This window comes from Podarcis raffonei, chromosome 2 (genome assembly GCF_027172205.1).
Source record: "Podarcis raffonei isolate rPodRaf1 chromosome 2, rPodRaf1.pri, whole genome shotgun sequence".
In the NCBI taxonomy this organism is placed as follows: domain Eukaryota; kingdom Metazoa; phylum Chordata; class Lepidosauria; order Squamata; family Lacertidae; genus Podarcis; species Podarcis raffonei.
The window spans coordinates 24,896,127-24,923,824 of NC_070603.1; the positions used below are offsets into that span (position 1 = coordinate 24,896,127).

Below are 27,698 nucleotides of genomic sequence, written 5' to 3' on the forward strand. Positions count from 1 at the left end.
ATGAGTGACAGAAATGGGGTGCATACAGAGGCTTGTGGCAATGCAAATACAAGAGTGCTATGGGGAAAGATTTATTTAGGAGACCACTGTAAACAAATGAAAACACTGGAGGATTCTAATAACACTTGTAATGTAACAAAGATTATGGACAATATGGAGAGATATAAAATATGGATGATGAAATATTATGCAGTTGAAAATGTTGACAATAGGACCCAGGGAGGGGATGGTGGTGAGTCTGGAGATTCAGAGAAATCTCTAAGCATGAACATATATTTGGTATTGTTATAACTTTGCACTTGTAAAATCAAATAAAAATTATTTCAAAGCAAAAACAAGAGTGCTATGGGATGCCGGCTTTTGATGGTAAAATGAGAAAGAAGCAAGGATGGGTACAGAGGCAGAAGGCTGCAGGGTTAAAAGAGAAGGTGAGTGAGGCCTGCAGTGGTGCAGAAAGGGAGACCTAGAGGGAGAAAGGGAGATCAGCAATAAATTCATTTAAAGGGGGACACTGAAGCAGATTGTAATAAAAATGATGTCCTGTGGCTAACTTAGTGCTGGGGCCTTGCTGAGTTAACAAAAACTGCCCTCAGAGTGCAGCACAGCCAGGAAAGGGACCCAACAAAGAAGAGAATAATTTTCCTTGTGTGTATTTTTAGGTAGCTGAACCCCTGAGGGGAGGAACCCGTCATACCTACTCTTTGTAAAGTGACATGTACACAGATCACAGTATAAAAATAATGAACAGTAAAATTACAGCTGCAGCCCTTCCTCTGTGGCACACCTACACGGTTATTTGAGCTGCGCACCTGCTAACATTAAAACAATCTAGTTAAAACATTTAAAAAAGCTAAATGTAGCACGATGAAGCCACTGAAAAAGTCTTCCAAATAAGGCTATCTTTCAATGTTTCCTAAAGGCTGACAAAGAAGGACCGAGGTGAAGGATAAGGCAAAGTCACAGATTGAAAGGACTGTGAGAAGCTTCTCAGAGTTAAGAGCGAACTCATGCAGGAATGAATTGCCAAAGGCTTTAAAGAAGTCTTAACGTCTGTGGCCCACTTCACCTATCCTATTAAACCATCGTTAAAATAAAAGCATCGCTTAACATGAAGAAGGAGCATGCAGATGGATGTTGCTTGAAAGGTCCCTGTTTGTGACCCCCATCCCACGTGCTACAGCACTAGGGAAGAATCAAGTAATACTCTGGCTTTTCATTACATCCGAATCCAGGCTTGTGGTTTCTCTTCAAATGAACCACAATCTGAAGCCAAGGCTTGTTCCTGGCTTACCACTCGTGGTTTGGTGAAAACGAGTCCCGGTTCAGTAAAGATGCCAAACCAGACTATGACTCACAGGAGCCAACTCCTATGGGCTGAGGTCCCTTTGCCCCCCCAATAAAATATTGGGGGAGGGCAGGCACCCCTCAAAGTTGATGGGCATTCCATTCAAATGGTGTGGGCGTTTTGTAATTGATTATGTGGGGTGGGGCTTACCTGCTCCCCCCCATTTTATTCCCGTGGGCACCCTTGCTTTGGCTTATTTCCTCCCTAGAGTGGCACCAGTTGGAGCTGGGTAAAAGCTAAAGGAACCCCTGACCATTAGGTCCAGTCGTGGCCGACTCTGGGTTGCGGCGCTCATTTCACTTTATTGGCCGAGGGAGCCGGCGTACAGCTTCCGGGTCATGTGGCCAGCATGACTAAGCCGCTTCTGGTGAACCAGAGCAGCGCACAGAAATGCCATTTACCTTCCTGCTGGAGTGGTACCTATTTATCTACTTGCACTGGCGTGCTTTCGAACTGCTGGGTTGGAAGGAGCAGGAAGCTCACCCCATCACAGAGATTCGAACCGCCGACCTTCTGATCAGCAAGTCCTAGGCTCTGTGGTTTAACCCACAGCGCCACCCACGTCCCTTTGGGTAAGAACAAAGCGCCCACAATTTCAGCAACAAGAATTAGCATGCTGCTCTTTCACATTTAACCATTGTTAATTTTATCCTTGATTTCATGGAAGGGTGGTGAACCTCAGGCCCAGAGGCCAAGTGGGCCTTCCAGGCCACATGCAACAGTCTCTCTCTCTCCCCCAGGCCACGCCCCTTCTTCCTAGGCCACACCCCTCCCTTGGACTCAAGTGTTTTGAACTGGGATAAGGCCTTGCTAGGATGGAGCGTCCATTTTTTGCATGGCTGGAGCACTGCTGACTGTAGAAATGTAAAGAGTTCCCTCTACAGCTCGAGTCCCGGTTCCTCTGGGTTGCAGCCCCAGTGCAGTTGTCTATGAAGCAATGTGAACTTTGAGTTGAAAAAGATTTTAACCTGATATGTGAATGAGGTTTATGTGAAAAGTCTAAAAGACCTTAGCAGGCTTCCATTTCTTCTGCTTGTGGCTCACTGCTCTGCTCACCTGAAACCTGTAGAGGCTGCTGTCTGGTTTGAGATTCAGATTCTTCGAATCCTGAAGAGGATAGATGTAGCCGTACCTGATAATCATACTTCCCAAATTGAGTGCCTCTAAAAAAGAAAGATATCAGCTGCCTTCACTGGCGCACACAGAACATAGCCAAACATGCAAAAACAATCAGCTATTAAAAAGACAAGAATTCAAATACAATGGTACCTTGGTTCTCAAACTTAATCCGTTCCAGAAGTCTGTTCCAAAACTAAAGTGTTCCAAAACCAAGGCCCTCTTTCCCATAGAAAGTAATGCAAAATGGATTAATCCATTCTAGACTTTTAAAAACAACCCCTAGAACAGCAATTTAACATGAATTTTACTATCTAACGAAACCATCAATCCATAAAATGAAAGCAATAATCAATGTACTGTACTATTCAATAAATAAGACAGTATTGTAGATGATAAAAATTAAAATTATTTTTCCCCCTGCACTGATGATAGTCATTGTTTGGATGGGGGGGGGGGCTTTTATCCATTTCCGTAGTCACACAATCAATCAATCAGTAGCTGAACTGGGTTCCACACAGTCGCAAAAACGAATTAACCGAAAAAGAATCAGAAACGAAAACGCAAAATAAATAGCAAAAACAAAAGCGCCAAACTTAATCTGTTCTGGAAATCAGTACGACTTCCAAAATGTTTGAAAACCAAGGCGCAGCTTCTGATTGGTGCAGGTGCCCTGGAAACAATAGCCAACAGCTGCATCAGACATTCGGCTTCCAAAAAACATTCAAAAACCGGAACATTTACTTCCAGGTTTTCGGCATTTGAGAACCAAGGTACCACCGTACTGGGGGGGGGGGGAGAGAAGAGGGAAAGGGTGGGGAGGAAGCTTGACTAAACACCACCCGTGTTTCCCGCCAAAACTCACCTTCATCGGTAATCTGCAGGCGCTGCATAAGCCACTGTAGCATATCAGAACCTGGATAGCAAGAGCAGACAGTGTAAATCATCAGAATAACAAAACTTCACATTCTGACCTCCGCGACCTGCTTTCAGGAACCGCCTCTCATCTAGAAAGCCCCCCCCGCCGCCGCCCCTGAGGAAAATGCAGATCCAGACCTGCAACTCCCATCCTCAGCCGCTACAAGAGACTTGTCAGACTGGAAATGGGTAACAGTTTGGTTTTTTTCCAGATAGGTTTCAAACGTGGGTTGAAAAAGTGACAGTCACTTGTAGCCACGTGTACGTACGTTCGTCCCACTTTCACTTCTCTTTGTATTTGATATCTTATTGATTTGTTTCAGAAGGGCAAACATTTGTCCACAGCAAGGCGGTGTCATAGCAAAGCATAAAAAGAGGGCGGGCGGGTGGGAAATCCGGCGAAGGGCGCGAGAGGGCTGTCCCACAGCCGCACCGTGGTTTAAGTTTTGCCGCAGCCAGTGCTGATTGGACAGCGGCCGGATAGCGTTGGCCTCTGCCCCCAGCCAGATCACTGCAGGCCCGATGCCCACCCGCAACGCCGCCCACTGGAAAGCGGACAACCTTGACACACAAGGGACAGTAAGGAAAGAAAGAAAAATCAAAATCAAAGCTTGGCCACCAATTTCCTACACCAGATGGCACAGTTGGCACAGTTCTGGGGAAGGAGATACTCGATGGAACTTTGCATTCAGCAAAGCTGATGAAATGACATGCACTTCCTATTTCCCCCATTAATGCAGCTAGAATGGCTACCCCCAAATGACAGCTGAGGGGAGTGGAGGCCTGATGGAGCTGCCCTGCCACAGCAGAGTTGATGGAGTGAGCTGTGGTTCACAACTCTCCCAGTGAGTCTGTCTCCTAGCTAGTCTCTCGCCTGGCTTCAACTTGCTACTCCAACAGGGACCAGGAGAATCTGGGAAACCATGTGCACAGTGTTCGAAACTCCCATTGTTCCAGGCGCATTTTGTGACAGGGGATTTCATTAATGGCAGCAGTTTCTGGGCACACTACTGCGCCTAAGATTTCAGATTAAAACTGCCACTGCTGGAAGAAAAGGAGAGCCTTTTTCTGCCTCCCCACTTCCAGCCACTCTCTGAAGAATGGAGAAGGGACCCTCATAAGAATATTAGAGGGGTGGGCAAGGGAAGTGTTATATACTGAGTTGAATAGGATACAAAATGCATCAGTTTGATTGGTCCTAGAACAATAGGATTCAGAATGCAGCAGCCTGATTGGCCCTAGAACAATAGGATTCAGAATGCAGCAGTCTGATTGGTCCCAGAACAATAGGATCCAGAATGCAGCAGTCTGATTGGTCCACAGGAGCCACCCAATCCAGCTCCAGACGGAAGTGAATCCGCAACCTGATTGGCCTACAGGTGAATCCCGGAATTAGCCAATCACATGGGGCCCATTGTGTAAATAATGTATATAAAACAGACATTCTGGGGGAACTTCCATTCCTCCTTACCACTATGAGCTGAATAAAGAGCACGAAATCCACTCTCGACTCCAAGTATATTTCAGGAAGCATGGCTTTGTTTTTTGCACTCTTTAGATGAGGACTAGACCACGTGAAAAATGAACACAAGACTTTAGCTGCACTTCATTCAATTTCAGTTTTGTATTCTTGTTATAAAAAAGCGTGCCTAAACACTCCATTGCGGCACCCATAACCAAGGTTTAAGGTTCCATTTAGCTCCTAGCTTTCATATTTCAGTTTCTAACACAGTTTCTGAGTTACAGGTTGGTTGGTCATACTTTTTTTAATGAAGCTCTGTTTTAAAAAAAGCAGGATGAATAAATATTTGAGTTTACATCCCTTTCTTTGATGAGCATTCAAAATCCTTTGTGTCATTTTTAACTGACTTGAAAATGTGGAGAACTAAAATTAAGGTGTGGGGGGGGAATGGAAACACAGAGAATCTGAAGTTGAAAGTTAGCTATCTGGGAACAAAGCAGTTTCAGGGCAGTAAACTATTCTGGTTCATTTGGTTACAGTCATCAGAGGTGGCATGGAAATCTTAGCAATACAGCAACCAAGGCGAGAGGGGTAGGATGACAGGAGATGCTCTGTTCTTGTGATGTTGCGCTTCCTGTTCAACTGCTAAAAGCCGGAGGATGAAATAACTGCCTTCTCATCCTCTCACCAACTCCTTCATAGCAAATGGGCTGACAGGAGTTTTAGACCAAAACATCTGGAGGGCACCAGGTTGGGGGAAATTGGTCTTTTTTAAAAAAAAAAACACTTCGGGAGTTAATATTATGACTCTAATGATCTAAATCCCTCTGCTTTCTAAAAGCTCATATTCCTGCCAGTTCTCAATGCATATGTTTTACTGCATACTTTCGTGAAAGAGGGAGAGTATTCAGATTTGCCACTGAAAGGCTAAATCATAATCCAACGTCAAGGGAAACGGAATTGTGTTCTCTCGGCAAGGTGACTCATTGGGAACCTTATTATTTCCTGCGCGAAAGAGAAAGGGCAAGCTAGCCAGGAACTGTACAATTCAATTAGAGGTTTGTAAATTAAAACGGAACACAAAGAGAGATGTCAGGTTTCAGAGGCCAGAGCTTGTAACTTGGGGAGCAAAAAAAAAAGACGCATGGAACCAGTACGAAAGGAAACATTACCATCTTCAATAGAGGTATGTTTGGTGAGCTGTAGGGGAATTGACTGGGTGGAGGAAAATGATAAATAAGCCACAGAATGCTTCGTTTCAAAGGCATTAGAAGTATATATACATAGATACATACAGGAAAAAATATAATATCAACCAGTTGGAGTTGGGAGAAGACCACAGTTCAAGAAGGTCACTGACAAACTGGAACATGTCCAGAGGAGGGCAACCAAAATGGTCAAAGTCCTGGAAACGATGCCTTATGAGGAACGGCTAAGGGAGCTGGGCATGTTTAGCCTGGAGAAGAGGAGGTTAAGGGGTGATATGATAGCCATGTTCAAATATATAAAAGGATGTCACATAGAGGAGGGAGAAAGGCTGTTTTCTGCTGCTCCAGAGAAGCGGACATGGAGCAATGGATCCAAACTACAAGAAAGAAGATTCCACCTAAACATTAGGAAGAACTTCCTGACAGTAAGAGCTGTTCGACAGTGGAATTTGCTGCCAAGGAGTGTGGTGGAGTCTCCTTCTTTGGAGGTCTTTAAGCAGAGGCTTGACAACCATATGTCAGGAGTGCTCTGATGGTGTTTCCTGCTTGGCAGGCGGTTGGACTCGATGGCCTTTGTGGTCTCTTCCAACTCTATGATTCTATGATTCTAAGAGTTTAATACATATCATGAATGAATCTGGCATTAAGTCACCACCTATCTTTGTACTCTGCACTGTAGGACAGGTTAAAACTAGAAGTTTTAAATAGGGCAAGGCTTCAGGAATGCACTCCCTCCCTGAGCATGTCCTAATCTTCATCTCCAAATGCCTCCACAATGCAGATTAAAAATGTTAACCTTTCCTGACATTGCGCTGATCACTTGAGACTTTTGCCAAGCAGCCAGGAGCTCTTATCCCTACTATCTGCTTCCTGAAATAGATGAAATTAAAAGATTAGCCTGTAACGCAGACCTGTGCTAGGCAACCCAGCTTGCACCTGTTCTTTTTCCTTAAAGAGGCGGTGCTTATTTTCTGAATGCTGGGGAAACATCATCCATCCCTGGCACAATGTGAGTGGAGTGGAGCTGTTCCTGTTTATTCCAGGCGGGACTGTGGCCTAAGATCTTCTCTTTAGAGAAGTTCATACAGTTGTAGCCAGTGGTGTTGCTCAGCTGCATTTATTCATCGCTTACTCCGTAAAGTACCTTAAAGCAGCTTATAATGATAAAAAAACATATACAGTGGTACCTCTGGATACGAACGGGAGCGTCTGCGGGTTGCGATTTGCCGCTTCCGCGCATGACGTCATTTTGAGCGTCTGCGCATGCGCGAGCGGCGAAACCTGGAAGTAACGCATTCCGTTACTTCTGGGTTGCCCCGGAGCGCAACCCGAAAACGCTCAACCCGAAGCTACTTCAACCCAAGGTATGACTGTACAGTGCGTAAAATAAAATGCATCAAAATGATACTAAACATTATTGACTAAAAATGCTCATTCTGCAATAACATAAAAGGGGGAAATCTTACCCTAAAAGCCGAATTCTTGGGTGAACAGGAATATCTTTACCTGATAATGATAGTGCCAGGAGCATCATTGAAACACAAACATTCAACTATTCGAGAGCCGCCAATTCTTGTGTTGCCACCCTCCAGACCTCCCTCAGTGGGGCACATCAAGTAGGGACTCAGATGACAAACATAGGGTCTGAGTAGATTCATGCAGAGAGTGGCTGGATCCTAAGGTATTAGGGTCCTGATCCTCATAGGGGTTTATAGCTCAGAAACAACACTTTAAATTGAGTCTGGGAGCTGATCAGCAGCCAGTGCAGCTATGCCAAAAACGGAGCTATATGCTCAGACCTCCTACCTCTGATCAACAATCTGGCCAACGAACTCTGCACCAGCTGCAGTTTCTGAACAATCTTCAAAGGCAGCCCCTTGTGCAATGCACTGCAGTAATAAGGTTTCCTTCACTGCATATCTTCTTAGGTGCCATTGGCCAATGAAACAATCTATGGCCTTTAAAACTGCGGGGTATTGTTTTCGTTTGTTACTATGGTATGCAATTTTGGGTCTTTATTTTGCAAACCACCCTGTGGTCCTCGGCTGAAGAGCAGCATAGAAACTTAGTTAATAACAATAAGAAAGAATTTTTCAGTTATTCCCCCCTCTACCCTGCACGCACACACAGAAACCAAACAAATGCACAATGCACCGTAAACATGCTCTGGAGAGTTCCCCAACCTTCTGAAGCTGATATCGGGAGCTGGAGCTGCAGAGGTTGGGGAAAACATGGAAAACTGCACCCCTACTTGTTGGAAGCCTTACAATCAGCTGCTAACCCTCAGAAACCTTTTCAAATATCAGCATCAAATCAATAAAAATGCAGTGTTAGCAGGACTGTACAGATGTTTAACATCCAGAGAAAGGCAGCTATGATTTGCTCTGGTCAGACCTCACCTGGAGTACTGTGTCCAGTTCTGGGCACCACAGTTCAAGGAGGACAATGACAAACTGGAACATGTCCAGAGGAGGGCAACCAAAATGGTCAAAGTCCTGGAAACGATGCCTTATGAGGAACGGCTAAGGGAGCTGGGCATGTTTAGCCTGGAGAAGAGGAGGTTAAGGAGTGATATGATAGCCATGTTCAAATATATAAAAGGATGTCACATAGAGGAGGGAGAAAGGTTGTTTTCTGCTGCTCCAGAGAAGCGGACACGGAGCAATGGTTCCAAACTACAAGAAAGAAGATTCCACCTAAACATTAGGAAGAACTTCCTGACAGTAAGAGCTGTTCGACAGTGGAATTTGCTGCCAAGGAGTGTGGTGGAGTCTCCTTCTTTGGAGGTATTTAAGCAGAGGCTTGACAACCATATGTCAGGAGTGCTCTGATGGTGTTTCCTGCTTGGCAGAGGGTTGGACTCGATGGCCTTTGTGGTCTCTTCCAACTCTATGATTCTATGATTTAAAAATAGACTGATTTTATACTGTTATAGGAGATGTTAAAAGTTTGGTGAATGTTGATATTCTCATGTGAATGCTGACTACCTAGATGGATTGGATTCTACTTGTTTAATATGCAAACTGCCTTGGGATTTTTTAACCACAGGGCAACATACAAATATATCAAACAAACAAATAAATAGTGTACTGATTCACATGACACAGCCAGTCAAACTATGGTGTACCAAGACCGCACTGATATGCAGTCTCCTGGAGAGGAACTCATAGTTGCTTTGCTTCTCCCCAGTTCTTTAACTCCCGTGCCATGCTAAACCACGGTTTGGCTTAGTGCAAACAGCTGCAATGTACTTTTCAGCACTCTTAAGTCATTCTGTTGACTTCAGTGATACTATCAACCAAGAAGAGGCTGGTTTTGTCTCAGAAGTATACATTTATCAAGACATCTCTCCATTCCTGGCTTTTGACATAAATCTCTCAGGTGCTTGTTATTCATTAGTCAAAAAGTTGTTCCATCTTTTGTCGAATAATACTCAAGGCAACTAGCAACAATAATAGCAACACCAATAATATTGCTATCAGCAATATTAGGGAGGGAAAACAAAGCAAACGAAACAGTAATAAAGTCGATATAAATACCAATCAAAACCAGTTTTAACAAATTTAGCATTCAGCTTGTGGCCAGACAAAGCGTGGTCTTGGAAAATTTCACAGAACTGTTTTCCCCAACCTCAGGGCAACTTTCCGTACACACCTTGTAGCGAAGTTAAAAATCAACCTCACGCTTTTGAATAAGTCAACAATTGTTCCGGGTGAGTCCATGCTCATTTGGCAAACTCACTAAAACAGGTTCCTACAGGGCTGCTAGTTTTTCACTGAGAGACTGAGCCTATGCCTTTAAATATTCTAAGACACAATGACAGAATGCAGCTGGTGCACATGACCCACATCCCTCCTCTGTCTGTTGTGGAGCGAAATTAAAATCTGCTGGCTATAGCAATAATCAGATTGGCAAAGAAACAGTATGGGACAGGCAGGGGCTGCACTTTCTCTCAGTGCCTTGGAACACCAAAAGGAACAATCTGTGGGTTAAGAGCTGGTCTCCTGAACTTATTGGAATATTACCAGGGAATGGTGGAACTCGTCATACAATCAGCACCCGAGTGGTACTAGCTAAAAAGAAACGAACAAGTCCTATTTCTTCTGTGAATCTACCCCTTGGACTGAGCTTTTAAGCACATTTGCGTGGTTCTGGTTTTCCACTGAATTCAACCACAATGCACTTGGCGATGCTCTGCACTTTAGTTCCTTCATTAGAAAGATCACACCGATGCTTCTCATAACAGGGGCATACCTAGGGGTGGGTCAGGGTTGACCCCCTGCCAAGGACGCAGGCCCAGGAGAGTGCAGAAATCATGCCTCTCCACTCTTGGCTTGTAGTGGCTAGGATTTCACCCACCCATCTACCCGAGTGCTCGCTGGGCCACTCTTCTGCTGCTCTGGGCAACCAAGTGAGGCACACATCTCCTCTGGGCGCCTCAGCAGACAAACACAAGGGATGGGGGCGGGCACAAATACAGCTCCTTGCCAAGGGCACAAGAGAACCTAGGTACGCCTCTGCCTCATAAAGGCACAAAGGAACTACTGTGAACCATAAAGACTCTCCTCCCTGGAAGAGAGGGGAGTGGTTGTGGGCGGGAGCCCGAGCTCCGCCCCTAGCAGGGGGCTTTAGCCCCCTGCCTCCTCCTCTCACCTGGCTGGCGCCCACGCCCCTCGGCAGGCACCCAACCAGGTGCCTCCGAGGGGGCGTTTACAGCAGCCTTTTGCTGCAGCGCCAGCCTCTCCTCGGCCTCATTCTTCTCCGTCGTCCCGTCGCGAGTCACCCACCCTCCACTCCCTTTTAGCTCAGGGTCTTAGTTCATTGGCCTTGCTATGGACCTTAGGTTGGTCGCCCTGGTTGTCCAGGGGGCCTGGTAGGAATTTTTCCATTTGGCATTAGGCTTTGTGGTTTTTTCGCCTACCTCGTAGCAATCGTCACAACTTTGTGGTATTGGTGGGTAGGTTAGGCATTGGAATAATGTGTTGTGGTGTGTTGAAGGGCTAGGTGTGGCCATCGCCTATGCCTTCAATTTTTGGGTATTCCGTTAAAGGAATCTGGCGGTCGTGTATTCCGTCCGATGCCTGCTTGGCGGGAGGCCATGGCACGACCCTCGGTGACATCAGGGGTGAGTCTATAGTTGGATTAGCATTATTCACCTACTGGTGAATAAACCCACTTGTTTTAGAGATCCAATGCCTAAGCCAATACCTTTTCACTGCTGTAATCAATAAAGTTGTGGCCTTTTCTTGTCCATTAACCTTAGATCACGTGTCCTTGCGTATTCATTTCACATTGCAGGGGCGGGTCCTCGAACCACAACTTCCCCTTCCAGTTCTACCTGCTAATTTCAACTGACTTCCAGGACACCTTTGTCTTCAGTGAAGAGGGTTTGGTACATATGACAAGGGCAAAATGGTAGTAAAGTATTTACAACATGCTCTGGAGCTTGCTTTTTTAAAAAAAAAATAATAATAATAGCAATCCACAAGGAGGTGCTTAGAGTATGTTTGCAGGGTTGCCTTGTGTGAACATAGCTGGCAGGCACCAGAGTACAATTGTTGTTGTAGAACACTCAGTAGACAGTAATGACAGGCTCGCAACTTCAAAGCACCACCGCTACCTGCCTATTTCAGATTCAGTGTGTTCTGAGGGAAGGACTGCTGTAATTTACAGGCATAGGGGTAGGTTGGATATTTTGCTCCCAATTTTGTGATCCCACGACAGCACAAACATTCCTTATCATAAATTGTCTTCTTTCGCGGTGTCAGGATGGCAGTCCCCTTGCGGCTGAAGGACTGTGTAATTTTGACTGTTGGATTATTTTATACAAAAGGGGGTAAATGGTTTCTGTTGCACTTTGTAGGTGCTACTGTCAGACTTACCAGTCATTGCATGCGGGATATCGACGACCGTGACCTTCTGAGCGTGCGTTTTGATGCCAGAACTTGGGTCCTGCATCTCCACCAACAGAACTTCCAGCTGCAAATTGGAGCAGGTGCATGTTAAGAAAAACAGGGGGAATGTGTTGAGCATGTAAAACAAAATCAAGAGAGTCAAGAAGTTTGGTCGGCCTCACTTTCTCTTCCAATATCCCATCAATTTCATAGCTATTCCAGTGGTGTTATTCTATTACAGAAAAACCAAATGAGTATTTCGTGTGTCCCATGATGCTTGTTGTTGCATTTGGTGGTCAAAGCATTCCAGTGACAGCTACTACTTATAATACACATACTTCTCACTAGGAATGCATTACATTAGCGGTCAGGTACTCTTACCTAGACAGTATCTTTTAAAGCAGAGACATCACCTTGCCAACAAAGGTCCAAATAGTTAAAGCTATGGTTTTCCCAGTAGTGATGTATGGAAGTGAGAGCTGGACCATAAAGAAGGCTGATCGCCGAAGAATTGATGCTTTTGAATTATGGTGCTGGAGGAGACTCTTGAGAGTCCCATGGACTGCAAGAAGATCAAACCTCTCCATTCTGAAGGAAATCAGCCCTGAGTGCTCACTGGAAGGACAGATCCTGAAGCTGAGGCTCCAGTACTTTGGCCACCTCATGAGAAGAGAAGACTCCCTGGAAAAGACCCTGATGTTGGGAAAGATGGAGGGCACAAGAAGAAGGGGACGACAGAGGACGAGATGGTTGGACAGTGTTCTCGAAGCTACCAGCATGAGTTTGACCAAACTGTGGGAGGCAGTAGAAGACAGGAGTGCCTGGTGTGCTCTGGTCCATGGGGTCCGGACACAACTAAATGACTAAACAACAACACTCTTCCCTGCCAGAGCTCATCCTGCTCTCCTGCTTCCCATTCCCACCCCACATTTCCCAATGGGATTATGATGTTCTTGGGCAAGATAGATAACAGCAGGGAAGAGGAGAGAAGGAAGTAAGGAAGAACTGGGTTGCTCAAGTATTCTTTGAAATTCCAGCCTCAAAGTCCATTGCTAGGCACGGCTGAGATTCATCAACATACTTAAAAACTTTATTGAGGTTTTTTATTTTTACTATTCAACTTGAGCAACCCAACATTTTTGGGAGCTAATCAGGTGGGTGGCTGCCCATCCCTAATCATAAGAAACAAATAAACAAAGCAGGCAGAAATTAAGAATCTAGGTGGCTGCAAAAGGCACAGACACAAGGCAAAGCAAAAGGAGAAAGCTTAAGGCAGGGGTAGTCAACATGGTGAAAATACAAATGTTGTTCAACGCCCATCAATCCCTCCAGCATGGCCAAAGTCCTGGGATTATAGGAGTTGTGGTCTAACAGCACCTGAGTGGTTGGCTACCCTTGGCCTAAGGTGTAACAATTCTTCCTTCTTTTCTTATGATCCACAGACCACTACGCTAGATAGTGGGGGGAGAGGAAAAGGAGTACTACCACATTCACCAAACCAGCTGACCACTTGCACTTGCGGACCAAGACAACTGCAACCTCGGTTGACATTGACTACGGAGGAGAACTGTGCGTCAGTCAGGAGCTCTTGCTGTTAACATATGTCTGCTGTCCCTGGAAAGCAAACGGCAGCCACTGGTATGAGGAACAGAAAGGGGATTCAAATGGAAGTGTGGTGGGGAGGAGACAAGGGCACCTGAGAGCAGGAGCCAGAATGTTGCTCTACCTGTTCTGGCAAAGCACTCAGTAGACAAGGCAGGCTGATCTGCTCCTCTTGCTGGTACGGAAGGTGTGCTGAGCTATAAAATGGTGCCACTGTGTGACTCATGACTTACAGGTCACACATTTGTTTTTGCTCTTTTCCTTCTTCCTAGCAGAAGGGAGGGGGAAACGAAAGGGCATCTGCCTGTTGTTCCAACCTGATGCAAGACAAAAGGTGGGGGTAAAAGAACTCTACCCTCGACAATATATTCATAAGAGATCATAGGGCCTGTCCCAGCTCAGTGTGGAGAGTTGAAGCACATGCAGGATGGGATAAGGACTTCTGCCCCTCGTCTTGTTGTTCTGTATTAAAATAAAGCAGCTGTTGTATGCAGGCAGGGGCAGGAGTAACTGCAGGAACATTCAACCTCTGCGAGAAAGGGGCAAATACATCTCATTTTTGGACATGAAGACCACACACCTGCACAACACATGGGGCTGGAGAAATTGTCTCCTGATTTGAAAGTACTGACCTAAAACCCACAATAATTTGGAAATATGTCCTTCTCCTTAAAAAACTTTATTGTCTATGGGAGGGATAAAAAAGTATGTCCTGCAGTTGGAGAAGTTACAGGAAAGTGGTAATGCCGCTCACATCTCTTCCATTTTATCAAGAAGGCTCTGGTCACAGTGGAATAAAATGGATTGCTTAGAGCCTGGAGCATAGTGTACTTTTTTCAAATGTGAAAGGTACGGTAAGTCAAGAAGGAACAATGACATTCCCAATATCTACTGATGCCACTGAAGACGGTTCCATCCTGTTCACCTTTCATTCACTTGAACATAACCCAGAATGCATGTGGCAAGGACCTGGCACGTGGTGGTTATGTCTTAACACTTATCTATTTACACCCAAATAACTGCATCAAAAAGCACTAGTAATACATCTATGGATCCCAGACACATGTCCCTAAATGTATGCTATCCCCCATTTGTGTTTGCTGCAGGAAACCCCGATGTTTCTTGCAGAAATCATAATATGTATATGCGAACAAGTCCTTTCAAGGATTCAAAGAATGGCCAAGTACATGCGCGCCCAAGCCTTCAAGTGTCGCAGACCAGATTTTCATGCATTTGCCTAATTTAATTCCCCTGAACAATAGGAAGAAGTCAGAAACGTTCCGTAGAATCTTCAGTAAAAATCAGAATCTTGCTGCAAGTCTCACTGTGTTCAAAACGAAGCGAATCTCCCAAGCCCCTCTAGGTCTTTGGCCAAAGTAATTTGTCAGGCTGTGCTGTTTTGAGCCCGCAGGTTCTTAACATACACAAACACATCCCTACTGCTGCCTCATCCCTATGTACTTGCCTCTGTAAAGAGCAAACAGTGTGTTCAGAAAACTCGCATCAGTCGGATGGTGCAGGGCATACTGTTTTTGTAATGAGCAAATAACTCCAGAGGCTTGTCACTTCCCTCTTCCCGCCGAGTGCCCTCTTGTCATTTAAGAAATATAATATATATCAAAGTGAACAAGGGAGATTGGGTAGGAAGCGTTCCTTAGGTGCTGCTGTACTGACTCAGCCACAAACCATGCCTTTTGCTGATGAGAACGCAGCAGGCCTTTTCCTTCATCTGAGAAGGAAAGTGGCTGCTTATTAAGAGTTCCGATATATTAAAAATTGCTAGCCATGCTGGCAGGCCAACCAATGCCCAGAAGGGCTAGTTTGCATAACAGTCGAGGAAGGAATGGGGAGGAATTCAATTCAGTTTGTGTTTCAACGCAAGCCTACCTCATTCGCACTTCCTGAAATAATATAGCAAATCGAAACAAGGCTATCTTTTGAAATTCACACTTCTCCAAATTTTGCAGTGTGGTTCTTTAAACAAATTAAATTGTATGAAAGCACACATATTAATGGAAATTGTTGAAAGTATCAGGGTGCGACTCAGCTTCCACTGTGGAATCTGCATGTGAGAGAGCAGAGGAACCTCCAAACTTCCTAGGTTGGCATCCTTGCGCTGAGCTGTGTGACAAACCAAAATTAACAGATCTGTCTATCCCGAAGATGAGGCTAGCAAGCGGTGGAGCTATCTGGTGCAGCTCTAGGACCCCAGCACATATTGCACAAGTGCGTGAGGGAGGCTGTGTGCGTGCCCTCTGATGTGAAGGACCATGGGCCAGTACCAACAAGGCCCTGGATCTACTGATGTGCTAAACACTGAATAAGAAACTTGAGGGGAAGCAGCAGGAAACACGGCAGGCATGCCTTGAAATAGGTTTCTGACTGAAAACTTAACTGAAGGAATAAGGATACTGTATACTTAACAGTCTTATCCTTGTGGTCATGGGCAGGCAGCAAAAACATCAATGTTGCCATACCTTAGTACCTCCCAGATGTGGGTGGGGCTGTGGTCTAAACCACTGAACCTCTTGGGCTTGCCGATCGGAAGGTCGGCGTTTTGAATCCCTGCGACGGGGTGAGCTCCCGTTGCTCTGTCCCAGCTCCTGCCAACCTAGCAGTTTGAAAGCACGCCAGTGCAAGTAGATAAATAGGTACCACTGTGGCGGGAAGGTAAACGGCATTTCCGTGCACTCTGGCAGTCGTCACGGTGTCCCATTGCACCAGAAGCAGTTTAGTCATGCTGGCCACATGACCCGGAAAGATGTTTGTGGACAAACGCCAGCTCCCTCGGCCCGAAAGTGTGATGAGCGCCGCAGCCCCATAGTCGCCTTTGACTGGACTTAACTGTCCAGGGGTCCTTTACCTCTCATTCAGCTTGGTGTGTCAAAAGATGTCCCAAGGCTTTCCTTACCTGCTTTTACTGCTCTCTCAGTATCTTTATGCTACATAGGGTTGCCGTATTTCAAAAAGTGAAAATCCGGACACAAAAGTTGCTGAGGTTTGTTTGTTGCGCTCCCCCCCCCCCGAAAAAAATCTCAACAAAAAATGAAGTTTTAAACCTGTTTTTTAGGGAAATCGCCAAAAAATCAACACTTCCAATATGTGCTAACATATACCCAGGTTTTCCCAGACGTTTTAACCACTTTCAGAAAATTCTGCCTCGACGCCATTTTCGAAGGACAAACCCTGGCTACGTCCAAGAAATTCTGAACATATAACAGCCCTATGTTACATTGTGTCACCTTGTTCCAGGTTTGCCAGATGCCCTATATAATGAGAAGAGAAGACTCCCTGGAGAAGACCCTGATGCTGGGAAAGATGGAGGGCACAAGGAGAAGGGGGCGACAGAGGACGAGATGGTTGGATAGTGTTTTCGAGGTTACCAGCATGAGTTTGACCAAACTGCGGGAAGTAGTGGAGGACAGAGGTGCCTGGCGTGCTCTGGTCCATGGGGTCACGAAGAGTCAGACACGACTAAACGACTAAACAACAACAACAACAATAACAAGGCTCACACAATAGCCCTCCCCCATTGAGCTTTCGGCATCTTTCTATTGTTATTGAGATATCGATCTACAAATCCTGTCAATCCATCCCTTGTTGACTCTCTACCTAAGAGGAGCACATGACTGACTGGTTTGGGACAGTCATTTGCAGCTGCAATCTTCTGATGCCCGCTTACCTGAGAGTAAGCCCCAATGAACTGAAAGAGGCTGGCTTATTCTGAGTAGACAAAGGTCAGCAACACCACTGCAGTATAATTTAACCTTCATTGCATTATGGGGCCCAAGGCAGCATGGTTCTCAGTACCATCCAGGTACTGACTAGGCCCAGACCTGCTTAACTTCAGCAGAGTGGTGGCCACAGGTGTCTTGAGTTTTAGACCAAATTCTCAGGTATGAAGTATGCAGTAGCATCTCGCAAGAGGCCCCGTTTTCCTCAAAGCTTCCCACAGGCATCAATGGGAATTGCTTTTTAAATTTTAGAAACAAGTAACGGAAGACAATGGTCTTTGGTTGTTGCGGTAAGGCTCAAAAGGGAGAGGGGTGAGCCCTGCAACTTCTTTTTAAATATTAGAGGAGGGCAAGATGAAGACACAAATATGCGGACATGATCACTATTATCCCATCTTTACTACCTGTGGGCATTTTTTATAAACTGGATCCAGTTTCATCTTGTGCTTTATGACAAGTGAACAATATGAGGATAATTTATTACAATCTGTGGCAAAAAAAAAAGATCTCCGTGTGTGTTTTGTTTTAAGTACAGGCATATTCTGGTAGAATCATGGAATTTATAGAGTTGGAGACCACAAGGGTCATCTAGTCCAACCCCCTGAAATGCGGGAATACTTTGCCCAACATTGGGCTCTCATGTTCTACCCACTGAACTACGCCAGCTGTCTTAATATAAGGAAAATGTAATTCCTAAACTGATCTTTTGTTCCTTCCAGAGTTGATCTCCTTGCCTTCTGTGGAATTTGCAAGCATGTAAATCAAAACAGAACATGGCCCAATTGCTCTTTTAAATAAATCTTGACAGGCTCTAGGAACAAACAGTTCCAAAGGAAAACATTGTGGTATCCCGCTTTGAGCATGAAAAGTACAAGTGCTGGTGATGTATGACAAATATTGTGACACAAAATAAATTCACACTCCCTCTCATCTCTTTTCTTTTTTGCTGGTAATCCTGTCGCTGCCTCCTATGTTTGATACTCAGCTAAAACAGCTTAGATGTGAATGTGTTCCTATGTTGTGCCATAGTGTGTGCGCACACAATCTCACACACACACACCAGAAATGGGCAGCTGTCCATATCACTGGGAAGTCAGCTAATTCTATTCAGCAGGATAAGCCACAGACAAGAAAGGCAGGAACGTTCAGGGGAGAAAAGCTGGGCTAATACCTTGCCTGCTTAAACTCTTTTCACATATTGGTGCTAATAAAATGCTTTTATATAGATGCTTTGGGGGAAAGAATGAGGTAGTTAATCCCAAACATAGTTATTTGTCAACATGCTGTCTGTAAGGTTTAAACTATTATAAAGGCATATATACACCCACTTTAAAGTAGATTATGAACAGGCAGAGAAAACAGCTTGCAGCGTCTTTTGAGGGGGCGGAAAGACACCATCAATATGTCAAGTATATTTACTCAAATAAATGGCTTAGGTGGCAGTCTAAACCCCACTTACCTGTGAGTAAGTCCCAGTGAATTCAATAGGACTTACTTCCGAGCAGATATGGTTAGGATTGTACTGTCATTTACTTCCGAAAAAGGTTGATGAAAAAAAGGTGGGTTTTTCTCATCCTTTCCTCTGCATGTTTATGGGTGAGGTAAATGAATGCAAATGAGGTTGGCTCTCTTCTCCAAAATCAAATAATGGATAATGGATTATGTGATGTAGACCAATCTGTTAGCTGCTTAAGAGTTGTTGGGTTTTCCCCCCTAAAAATGTTAAGCAGTCATAAATTATCTAAATAAATAGGATTCCAAATCTATGTGAAAGGCTGGGAGTACAGCACCAGGGGGTCGTAGATACTCTAGATTAATAACCACAGCATAAAAACATCTGGGTCTACATGGGGTTAGGATGGAACTGCAGCAATAAATAACGCTTGAAGGGGGACGTGAAATTAACCGGGTTACAGTTCAGTGCTGAATTAGGGCTGCAAACCCCGGGGTGATGCGCTTTTATCCCTCAAAATTAAAATATTAATGGCCATCAAAGCAAAAAAATACCCTCCATGCAAGAAATTGTAGCCTTATGAATGAGGTAAAATAATAAGAGCTATTTTTTAATATAAAAAATAATGATATATCCAAAATGCTTATAGCTGCTCAGTTTTATTTCAAGCAGCTATTGCTGCTCCCATTCGCAAACAAACTGTGTGTAACAGGTTGCTTTCATCCGGTGACTTCCGAAAACAAGGGTATTTTTGTCTTTATTTGCTCTGTAGCAAAAGGGCTGGGGAAAACAGCAAGCAAAGGTTCTTTTTAAAATACTCCGCTAATGGAATCATAGGCTCCTTGGAAAATAATTAATTCTGAAAACTGTAAGAAACAGCACACCTTTTCCGGATAACATGCCTATTGTTTGCATGCAAAAATCTTTGTGATATACAATTCTGGTCAGAGGGCAGATGTTTCCCAGATGTGTTCAGGGTTCCTGCACTAGCCAGTTCATCTATTTCTCAGGTAGACTCTTAAAATAATAGCAAGTTACCTTTTTCAGGAATGCCATTCTTGGCCTGTAACGCTGCCCTTGATCTATGCGTCTGATGGTCATGGTGGTCTACTTAGCCAAGCCGAAAGCTACAAAAAGAAGAGGAAGAAAGAAAAGAAAAAAACCGGCCTAACCAATTGCAGGGAAGCTGGTCCTCTTGTTACTGATTTCAGGCAAACTGCATGACTCGAAATCCCCTGCCTAGAGAATAAAGACAGCGGTGGAATCGGGCACTGTCCCGCCATAGCCAATCAGCAAGGAGCGCCGAGGTCTTATTTGCATGTGTTTTTGGAGTCTTTCCAAGCTGCCAGCATTAGGGGGAGCCCACTCATCTATTTACAATACTAACGGGATAAGAAACGGAAGGAGAATTCGGATCGGAAACTAATCTGAATCGTTTACGAGATTAGAAATTGCTAGCAGGTTGCACGTCCCAGCAAAGGAACAAAATTGGAACAGATGCTCTTTTCTTTCTTCTTCAGGATGAGTTGAGGTGTTGAAAAATATGGGGAAACAGACTTATTTCAATCCCAAACGCTGCTTAGCTGGAAACGCTGGATTTATTTAGATCCCCACTTTCAGGTAACATTATAAAGCTGTAAAGCAGCCGGTTGCACCGAGAAAAATACAGGATGCATATTTTCCACATTCCACTGATGTGGAGCTTCTCTGGGCAGTAGTCCAGATCCAGGCCACAAATACTCAGAATCCGGACTGAGGGGGTCTCCATAGCTCATGACCTCACCTGATGATAATAAATAATAATAATAATAAATTTTTATTTATATCCCGCCCTCCCCAGCCAAAGCCGGGCTCAGGGCGGCTAACAATAATAAAATAATACAACATTCTAAAATCATTTCATTAAAAAATTACTTCAAATCAAATTGATGGCAACCATTGAGCTAGAGTTCTGTGAAGATTGCCAAAGGAGGGAGTCAGGCTGTGCCCTGGCCAAAGGCTTGGCGGAACAGCTCTGTCTTGCAGGCCCTGCGGAAAGATGTCAAGTCCCGCAGAGCCCTAATCTCTTGTGGCAGAGCATTCCACCAGATCGGAGCCACAGCCGAAAAAGCCCTGGCTCTGGTTGAGGCCAGCCTAACCTCTCGGTGGCCTGGGACCTCCAAGATGTTTTTGTTTGAAGATCGTAAGTTCCTCTGTGGGACATACCAGGAGAGGCAGTCCCGTAGCTACGAGGGTCCTAAGCCGATGATGCTCCCTGTTTGGCTGTTGTAAGCTTCAGAAAGATGCTAAGGCTTGGACATATCTCCCATGGGGAGGAAAACCCAGATAGCAGAAGCTACTGAAAATGCCTTTGCATTCAGTCTTGCCGTATTAAACACAAGAGGGTGCTTGGAGTCAAAACTTCAGCCCCTGACCACCTGCTGTTCTTGCCCCCCAATAACCAGTATTTGATCAGTGCTCCAATGAACAGAGAAAGTGTCAAAACCTGAGTTTTCAGATGTGCCGTTATTGTGAGCCTACTGTTTGTTCCTGTTGGAAATGTACGTTTTTCCTTCATACCATCGACGTTGGCTGGCTTCCAAACAACCACAACTAGTTCCGCAGACCTAAGTTAGCTTTGGGTTTGTGTTTCTAAAACAACAGCTCTCCACATAACGTATGGCAATTCATTTTTTGAATTGAGGGGACCTTTCAAAGGAAGATTGTAGTATGGCAATTAGGTCTTCTGTTCATCGTCGTCGTCATCATCATCATATATCCCTGGAAATTCCCCAGTCCTGGGGCATACTGAAAGTTGCTCTTTAAGAATCCTAGCCAGCATATGAGTGTTAAATGCAACTGCCATTTTGCTTTGAGTTGTTTCATAGGCCACAATTTGTAAATGGAAAAGAATAAATTAGAATTTGATTTCAAGAGAATATGGCAGAATGGCCCCAAGCACTTGAGGTTGCAGTTCTCTACACATTTATCTGGGAGAAAGCCTAATTGAACTCAGTGCGCTTGTTTCTGAGTACTCATGTGTAACATTGCGGAAAACCAATCGTGAAAGCAGGGTAACACCATTAATCACCTCCCATAAACACACACAAACAATAGGAACAGAAGAAACTATGGCACTACAAGTCAGCATTTATCAAATGCATTTTGGAAAAATTATCAAGAGCATTTTTATATATAGCAACAATTGACATATCAGGGGTATTGTAACAACCCCTGTTACTGTCCTTACTTCATAAGATACATGCCCTTGTATCCTGAGTTGCAGGTATATATACACACATGGTGATGGAAGGGGGGGAATTGTAAACAGTGAGGTCAGAAAATGAGATGAAATGCAGAAAGGTGCAGGGATACATTACATTATTAACAGCAGCTATTAGCACATAAGCAAACAGTTGTGTGAATAACATTGACATTAGCAAGCTAATTAACACATGTAGTGTGATGAAAATCCATTGTGCTCATTCAGTACACAAATGATAGCACTGAGCCTCTTGAAGTCTCTTGAAGTCTTGTGATCAGAGCAGTTTCACTTTGCAATCCCCCTTTGAAGTTCCTTCGGTTCAAGGATGGCCACCTTTAGGTCACTGGTAGGGTATCCTGCGAGTTTGAATGTTTTCCCCTGGTTTTTCAACATTCGTGCCTTAAGTAGGGCACTGCTGGCAAGTATTGCCATATATCACACTGGAAGATGTACAGGTGAATGAACCTCCAGTGTTGAGGATGACACTTACTAGGTCTTGTTATAGTAGACATAGGGTCAGAGTTGGCTACGAGACCTGATTCCTGTGTTCATTTCTGCTACATGTCTTGTTGTTACTAGTTAGTAGCTACAGTATTTTAGCTTGTGGAATTGCCTGTGATCAGGTGTAGGATTTCACCCAAGGCCTGCGCTATTGTCCAGGATAGACTGTATATCATTGATCTTGAGGGATTTTAACTGGGAACTGAGGTGACAAAAAAATATGGCCTGTCATTTTCTCTTCTAGGCAGTGCTGTAGTTATAGGGGGGATTTTTTGCTCCGGTTAAAGCCTCCAGAGGGGCACCATTGAGGCTCCCAACCTGTATGTGTTTGTATGCAGATGCGCATGGGGTGTGTGTCAAACTGGGTCTTTGGCCTGGGTGAAATGAAGCCTAATTTTGCCTCTGCTTTTGGATAATAGATAATACTTCCCAAGTTTTAATCTGTTCTTGTTGGTCTATTGTTTTTTCTTTTTTTATGGTCTGTTGTTTTTTCACTTTGTTAGGGGAACATTGTACTAAGAGGAAACTCCGATTGTTGTTGTTGTTGTTGTTATAATCTGAGCAGATGTGGTTACATCATAGGGATTAGCTGTAGACAATAGTGTGTTGGGGTGAAAACAGAAAGCATGTTAGTATGTGCAGCTACCAGTGAGTCTCCTATATAAGGAGATGCTCTGTTATGAACTTGCACAGCGGCATGTGAACCTCTTATGCAGACTGGTCTAGGATCACACTGATGGTGAGGTAGAAATTGCTGGAGTCGTGGTGGAATAGTTCAGATATCCCCAGTCAGTGAGTCCGGATTATAAAGATGACAATTATCAATAGATGTATCTCAGGTAAAGGAGAGGCTTTGAAGAATGGGAGATAAGCAAGTGTTATATCTGTGTCTTCAATGAAACTGTGAATGGCCACTGTTAATAATGTAATTATCACAGCCTGAGCTTTTCTGTCTTTCCTTTTCATTCTACAATTTCTACTTTTAGTGAAGTATTTTTATTTAAGTACTTGATTTTGGGCGGAGTGCAGCTCCTCCCCGCCCGCCCCTGGCGAGAAACGCACTCTGCACATGCTCTGAGCACTTTTCTCACTATACTTTAGGCGCCTCGGCTACCGTGAAAGGAAACCGATACGAGCAACCGATACGAGGGGGATTCTGCCTCGCAGAAGAGAAATCACGTGACAAAAAAGCGCGCGGGGGAGTTTTTTAGGGAGTACACCGCACGGCCACGTGACGGAGGACGGCGGGAGCGTCGACGGACGGAAAGCGAGAAGAAGTCAGCCGCGTGACGACAGGGAGGCTCCTGATTGGGGAGCTCGCCACGTGACGCCCTCGGAGCGGCGCCTCGCGTCACGTGGGAGTGGGCTGGTGAGGGGGGGGGAGCGGCCTGCCCGTCCCCTGGAGCTACGCAGGCGCAGAGCGGCGCAGGGCCGCGGCGGCCGCTCCCTGGCTGGCAGTGCTCGCTAAGATGGCGGATTTCCTGCCATCGCGGTCCCCGCTGTCGGGCTGCTTCCCGGGCTGCCTGCTCAACAGCAGCGAGGCGGAGCAGCAGCGAAAGTCCAAAGAGATCGACAAGTGCCTGTACCGCGAGAAGACCTACGTCAAGCGGCTCGTCAAGATCCTGCTTCTGGGCGCGGGCGAGAGCGGCAAGAGCACCTTCCTCAAGCAGATGCGCATCATCCACGGGCAGGACTGGGACCGGGCCGCTCGAGAGGAGTTCCGCGCCACCATCTACAGCAACGTCATCAAGGGTGAGGGTGGAAGGGGGGGTCCTCCCTCGCGCGCGCCCCCGTCCGTCCCCCTCCCCAAACTTTGGGGCCACCGGAAAGAGGGAGGGGGAGCAGAAGAGGCGCGCGCCCCCCGATATCCGTTGAGGTGGGGGAGGGGGAAGCCAGCAAAACAACAAAAAAGCGGTGGGTGGGGGAGAGAGAAAAAAGAACCGCAACGTTTGCGGGGAGAAATCCTTCAGCTGCTGCTGCTAGTGAAAGACGGAAGCCCAGAGAGAGAAGGAAAAAAGAGAGGGTGGGAAAGGTCTGCGGAGGCGAAGTCGCTGGAGCCTTGAGGGTGTACGTGGGGAAAAGAAAACACGCGTGTGAGGGCTGCGGCTTGAGAGGGTGTCTTGAGGGAGACGGGCCAGAACGAACGTCTCACTTCTTGCCTCGTTTTTTTTTTTGTTTTTTTTTGCCCTTGGGATCCACAGCCCTCGCCGGAGCTTTCCTGTTTTCACTTTTTCAGTACACGTGTCATCGGTTTTGGAGGGTGCTTGAGTATGGAAAGGTCCCCCCGTGCGTGTTTCGCCCGACTCGGCTGTGCTGGGACGAGTTGGGGATTTTCGAACGGGGCCTTTATAAGGAACCTGACAGCTGCCTTGTGCCTGTGAGAACGGAGGGCTTTCGACGACACTGAGAACCTGGGACGCTTTGCAGGCGAAGCATGTTCTCTACCACTGAGCTAGTGGTGGTGGACATGTCGTGGGTACAACATAACTCGGAGAAACGTGATCAGAGCATGATGAAGAAGGGACGGGAGGGAGGGAGTAAGGCGGAGTTGGGGGCGCAGAGAGTCTGGGTGGCAACGCTGGCTTGCGCTCTTTCATTTTGAATCCTGAATTGGAAGCATGCTGTTTAGTCAGTTGTTGTTTAGTCGTGTCCGACTCTTCATGATCCCATGGACCAGAGCACACCAGGCACTCCTGCCTTCCACTGCCTCCCACAGTTTGGTCAAACTCATGCTGGTAGCTTCAAGAACACTGTCCAACCATCCATCTCTCTGTCGTCCCCTTCTCCTTGTGCCCTCAATCTTTCCCAACATCAGGGCCTTTTCCAGGGAGTCTTCTCTTCTTATGAGGCGACCAAAGCATTGGAGTCTCAGCTTCAGGATCTGTCCTTTCAGTGAGCACTCAGGGCTGATTTCCTTCAGAGTGGATAGGTTTGATCTTCTTGCAGTCCATGGGACTCTCAAGAGTCTCCTCCAGCACCATAATTCAAAAGCATCAATTCTTTGGCAATCAGCCTTCTTTATGGTCCAGCTCTCACTTAAATACATCACTACTGGGAAAATCATAGCTTTAACTATACGGACCTTTGTTGGCAAGGTGATGTCTCTGCTTTTTAGGATGCTCTCTAGGTTTGTCATTGCTCAGTACGTTGGCTTAAAGATGCGAGTGCTCTTTTATGTTGGAGGAGTAGTTGGGGTCCTGGCATGTATATGGAATTAATAGTGTGGTGGTCAGGATGGCCTTGTGCCAGATCCTGTACACTCGTTGGCCATCAATTGGCAGGTTGGAACCCACTTCATAACCTGATCCAAAGTGGGGTGCAGCAGAAGTACCACCGCCATGCATATAGGTGATGAAAGATTAAGAATTGGTCCCCAGATGCATGTTAGGGTTAAAAGTGAGTCCTGAGTCTGAAAAGGTTGAAGATACCTGTTGTAGTGTGCCAGTAGTTGTAGCAAATATATATTATGTTATGGGTATATTGTGATATGAAGCTGTGACTCTGGGTATGTAGAGAGACGAAACTAGGCATAGCACTATAGGCATAGGAATTGCAGTTGCAAGGTTAATGAGGGGCTTCAGAGAAAAGTTTCCAGAAGTCAGTTACCTGAGTGTACAGAAGAATTGTGGACCTAAAAACGTAAGGCTTGCATATGGTGAAAATGGATTATAAGTGTGAGTAGTCATGTGTGTGTTTATAGTCACTCAAGATTAGACAGCCAAATGTTTCAATGTCTGCTGCGGGAGGTGAATGGTCCATAACGGAACAATGTGGAATGGCGTGCAAATCCTGCCTGGGGAGTTTATTTTAAAAAAATATTCTTGAGATTTATCAAACAGGAGTTCATAGAAGCTTGTTATCATGCCTTGCTTATGACACCTGACAGTTCAATTGTGTCTGTAGTTTTTTGCATGTGTAATTTGTTGCATGTGAAATTGGGGACGTGAAGGGTAAGCGAGGAGAGTTCTTGGTGGTTACACAGTGAGGAGAGAAGGGTAGGCATGGGGAGAGTGAATTTTTTTAGCTTTCACAAAGTGATGAACAGTTATGGAAATATGTCCAAAACTTGTCCAAGAATGGATATATCAGTACCGTTGCTTAGTGTCATTCTAATGCTGTCTTGTGACATGGAAGTGAGTAGTATAGGAACAAATTATTTTTGCATGTCAGTTGGCTTGTGTGCTTCCTCTCCCTGCCCCCTCCTGGCTTACAAAATATTTGGGTTTGGCTCAAGCTACAACTGGTGACAATATGGTACAGTCTAAGATTCCAGCTTTAACCTGTCCAGTCTCGTTTTCAACTTCCTAACAGTTTCTCTTTTTATGCACAATGAGAGTTGATGTGTACAAATCTCAATTGAGTAAAAAAGCACAGAATTAAAGATGTAAGATTTCTGGGAATTTTGAAGTCATTGAGGGGAGGAAGGTTTTTCCCCAGTGTTTCCCCTGAATGCCCTTCCCTGGAAATTTTTGGATTTATTTATTTTTAAATACAATACTTGTACATTACATACTCTTTACATATTAAAAGGCATGTTATTACTTTAGGAACATTAGATGCATTATGTCTAACTTGATTTACCACAGAATTATCATGTCTAGTATATTTAAAATAACATTTGTTCAGGCAAATGGAATTTAAAGTTTTCGTTTAAAAATGGAACTACAAGCTACAAATTGTAAGGAACCTAGCATTTATTTGGTTTTGCCAGTAAATTAGCACGCAAAAACAATAACTAGAGACCATCAACATTATACTACAGTGGTACCTCGCAAGACGAATGCCTCGTAAGACGAAAAACTCGCAAGACGAAAGAGTTTTTCGTTTTTTGAGTTGCTTCGCAAGACGAATTTCCCTATGGGCTTGCTTCACAAGACGAAAACGTCTTGCAAGTTTGTTTCCTTTTTCTTAAAACCGTTAATACCCAGGGTGCATTGCTTGAAGACGTGCACTTCCATGCTTCGCAAGACGAAAAATTCGCAAGACGAAAAACTCGCAGAACGAATTAATTTCGTCTTGCGAGGTACCACTGTAAAACAAATGATTCTTCAGAAAATTATGATGTCATCTTCTTCAGTCCTGCACAGTATAAAACAGACATAAAAAGAGCCAAGAGAAAGATGGGAGGAGGAACAAAACTCAGGGAACACTACAGTACATGAAATTTGAACAGTCTCTTTTTCTGTGGTATCACTTTCTGTTTCTTCATATTATCATGGAC

General features: G+C 45.0%; 2 protein-coding genes across 2 annotated transcripts in view; one reads left to right on the top strand and one right to left on the bottom strand.

Annotated features, from left to right (window-relative positions):
• The window catches only part of RGS9 (regulator of G protein signaling 9), a 74,585-nt gene extending 54,600 nt beyond the window's left edge, over positions 1-19,985 (bottom strand). Inside the window, exons 1-4 of the mRNA XM_053375369.1 lie at positions 19,771-19,985; positions 11,932-12,028; positions 3,327-3,377; positions 2,402-2,508 (exon numbers count right to left, since the gene is read on the bottom strand). Coding sequence (XP_053231344.1) covers positions 2,402-2,508; positions 3,327-3,377; positions 11,932-12,028; positions 19,771-19,833 — 318 coding nt within the window. The 5' untranslated portion in view covers positions 19,834-19,985. The remainder of the gene's footprint in view (positions 1-2,401; positions 2,509-3,326; positions 3,378-11,931; positions 12,029-19,770) is intronic.
• A 3,884-nt stretch (positions 19,986-23,869) lies between these two features.
• GNA13 (G protein subunit alpha 13) overlaps positions 23,870-27,698 on the top strand; it is a 28,230-nt gene continuing 24,401 nt past the window's right edge. Inside the window, exon 1 of the mRNA XM_053375370.1 lies at positions 23,870-24,229. Coding sequence (XP_053231345.1) covers positions 23,947-24,229 — 283 coding nt within the window. The 5' untranslated portion in view covers positions 23,870-23,946. The remainder of the gene's footprint in view (positions 24,230-27,698) is intronic.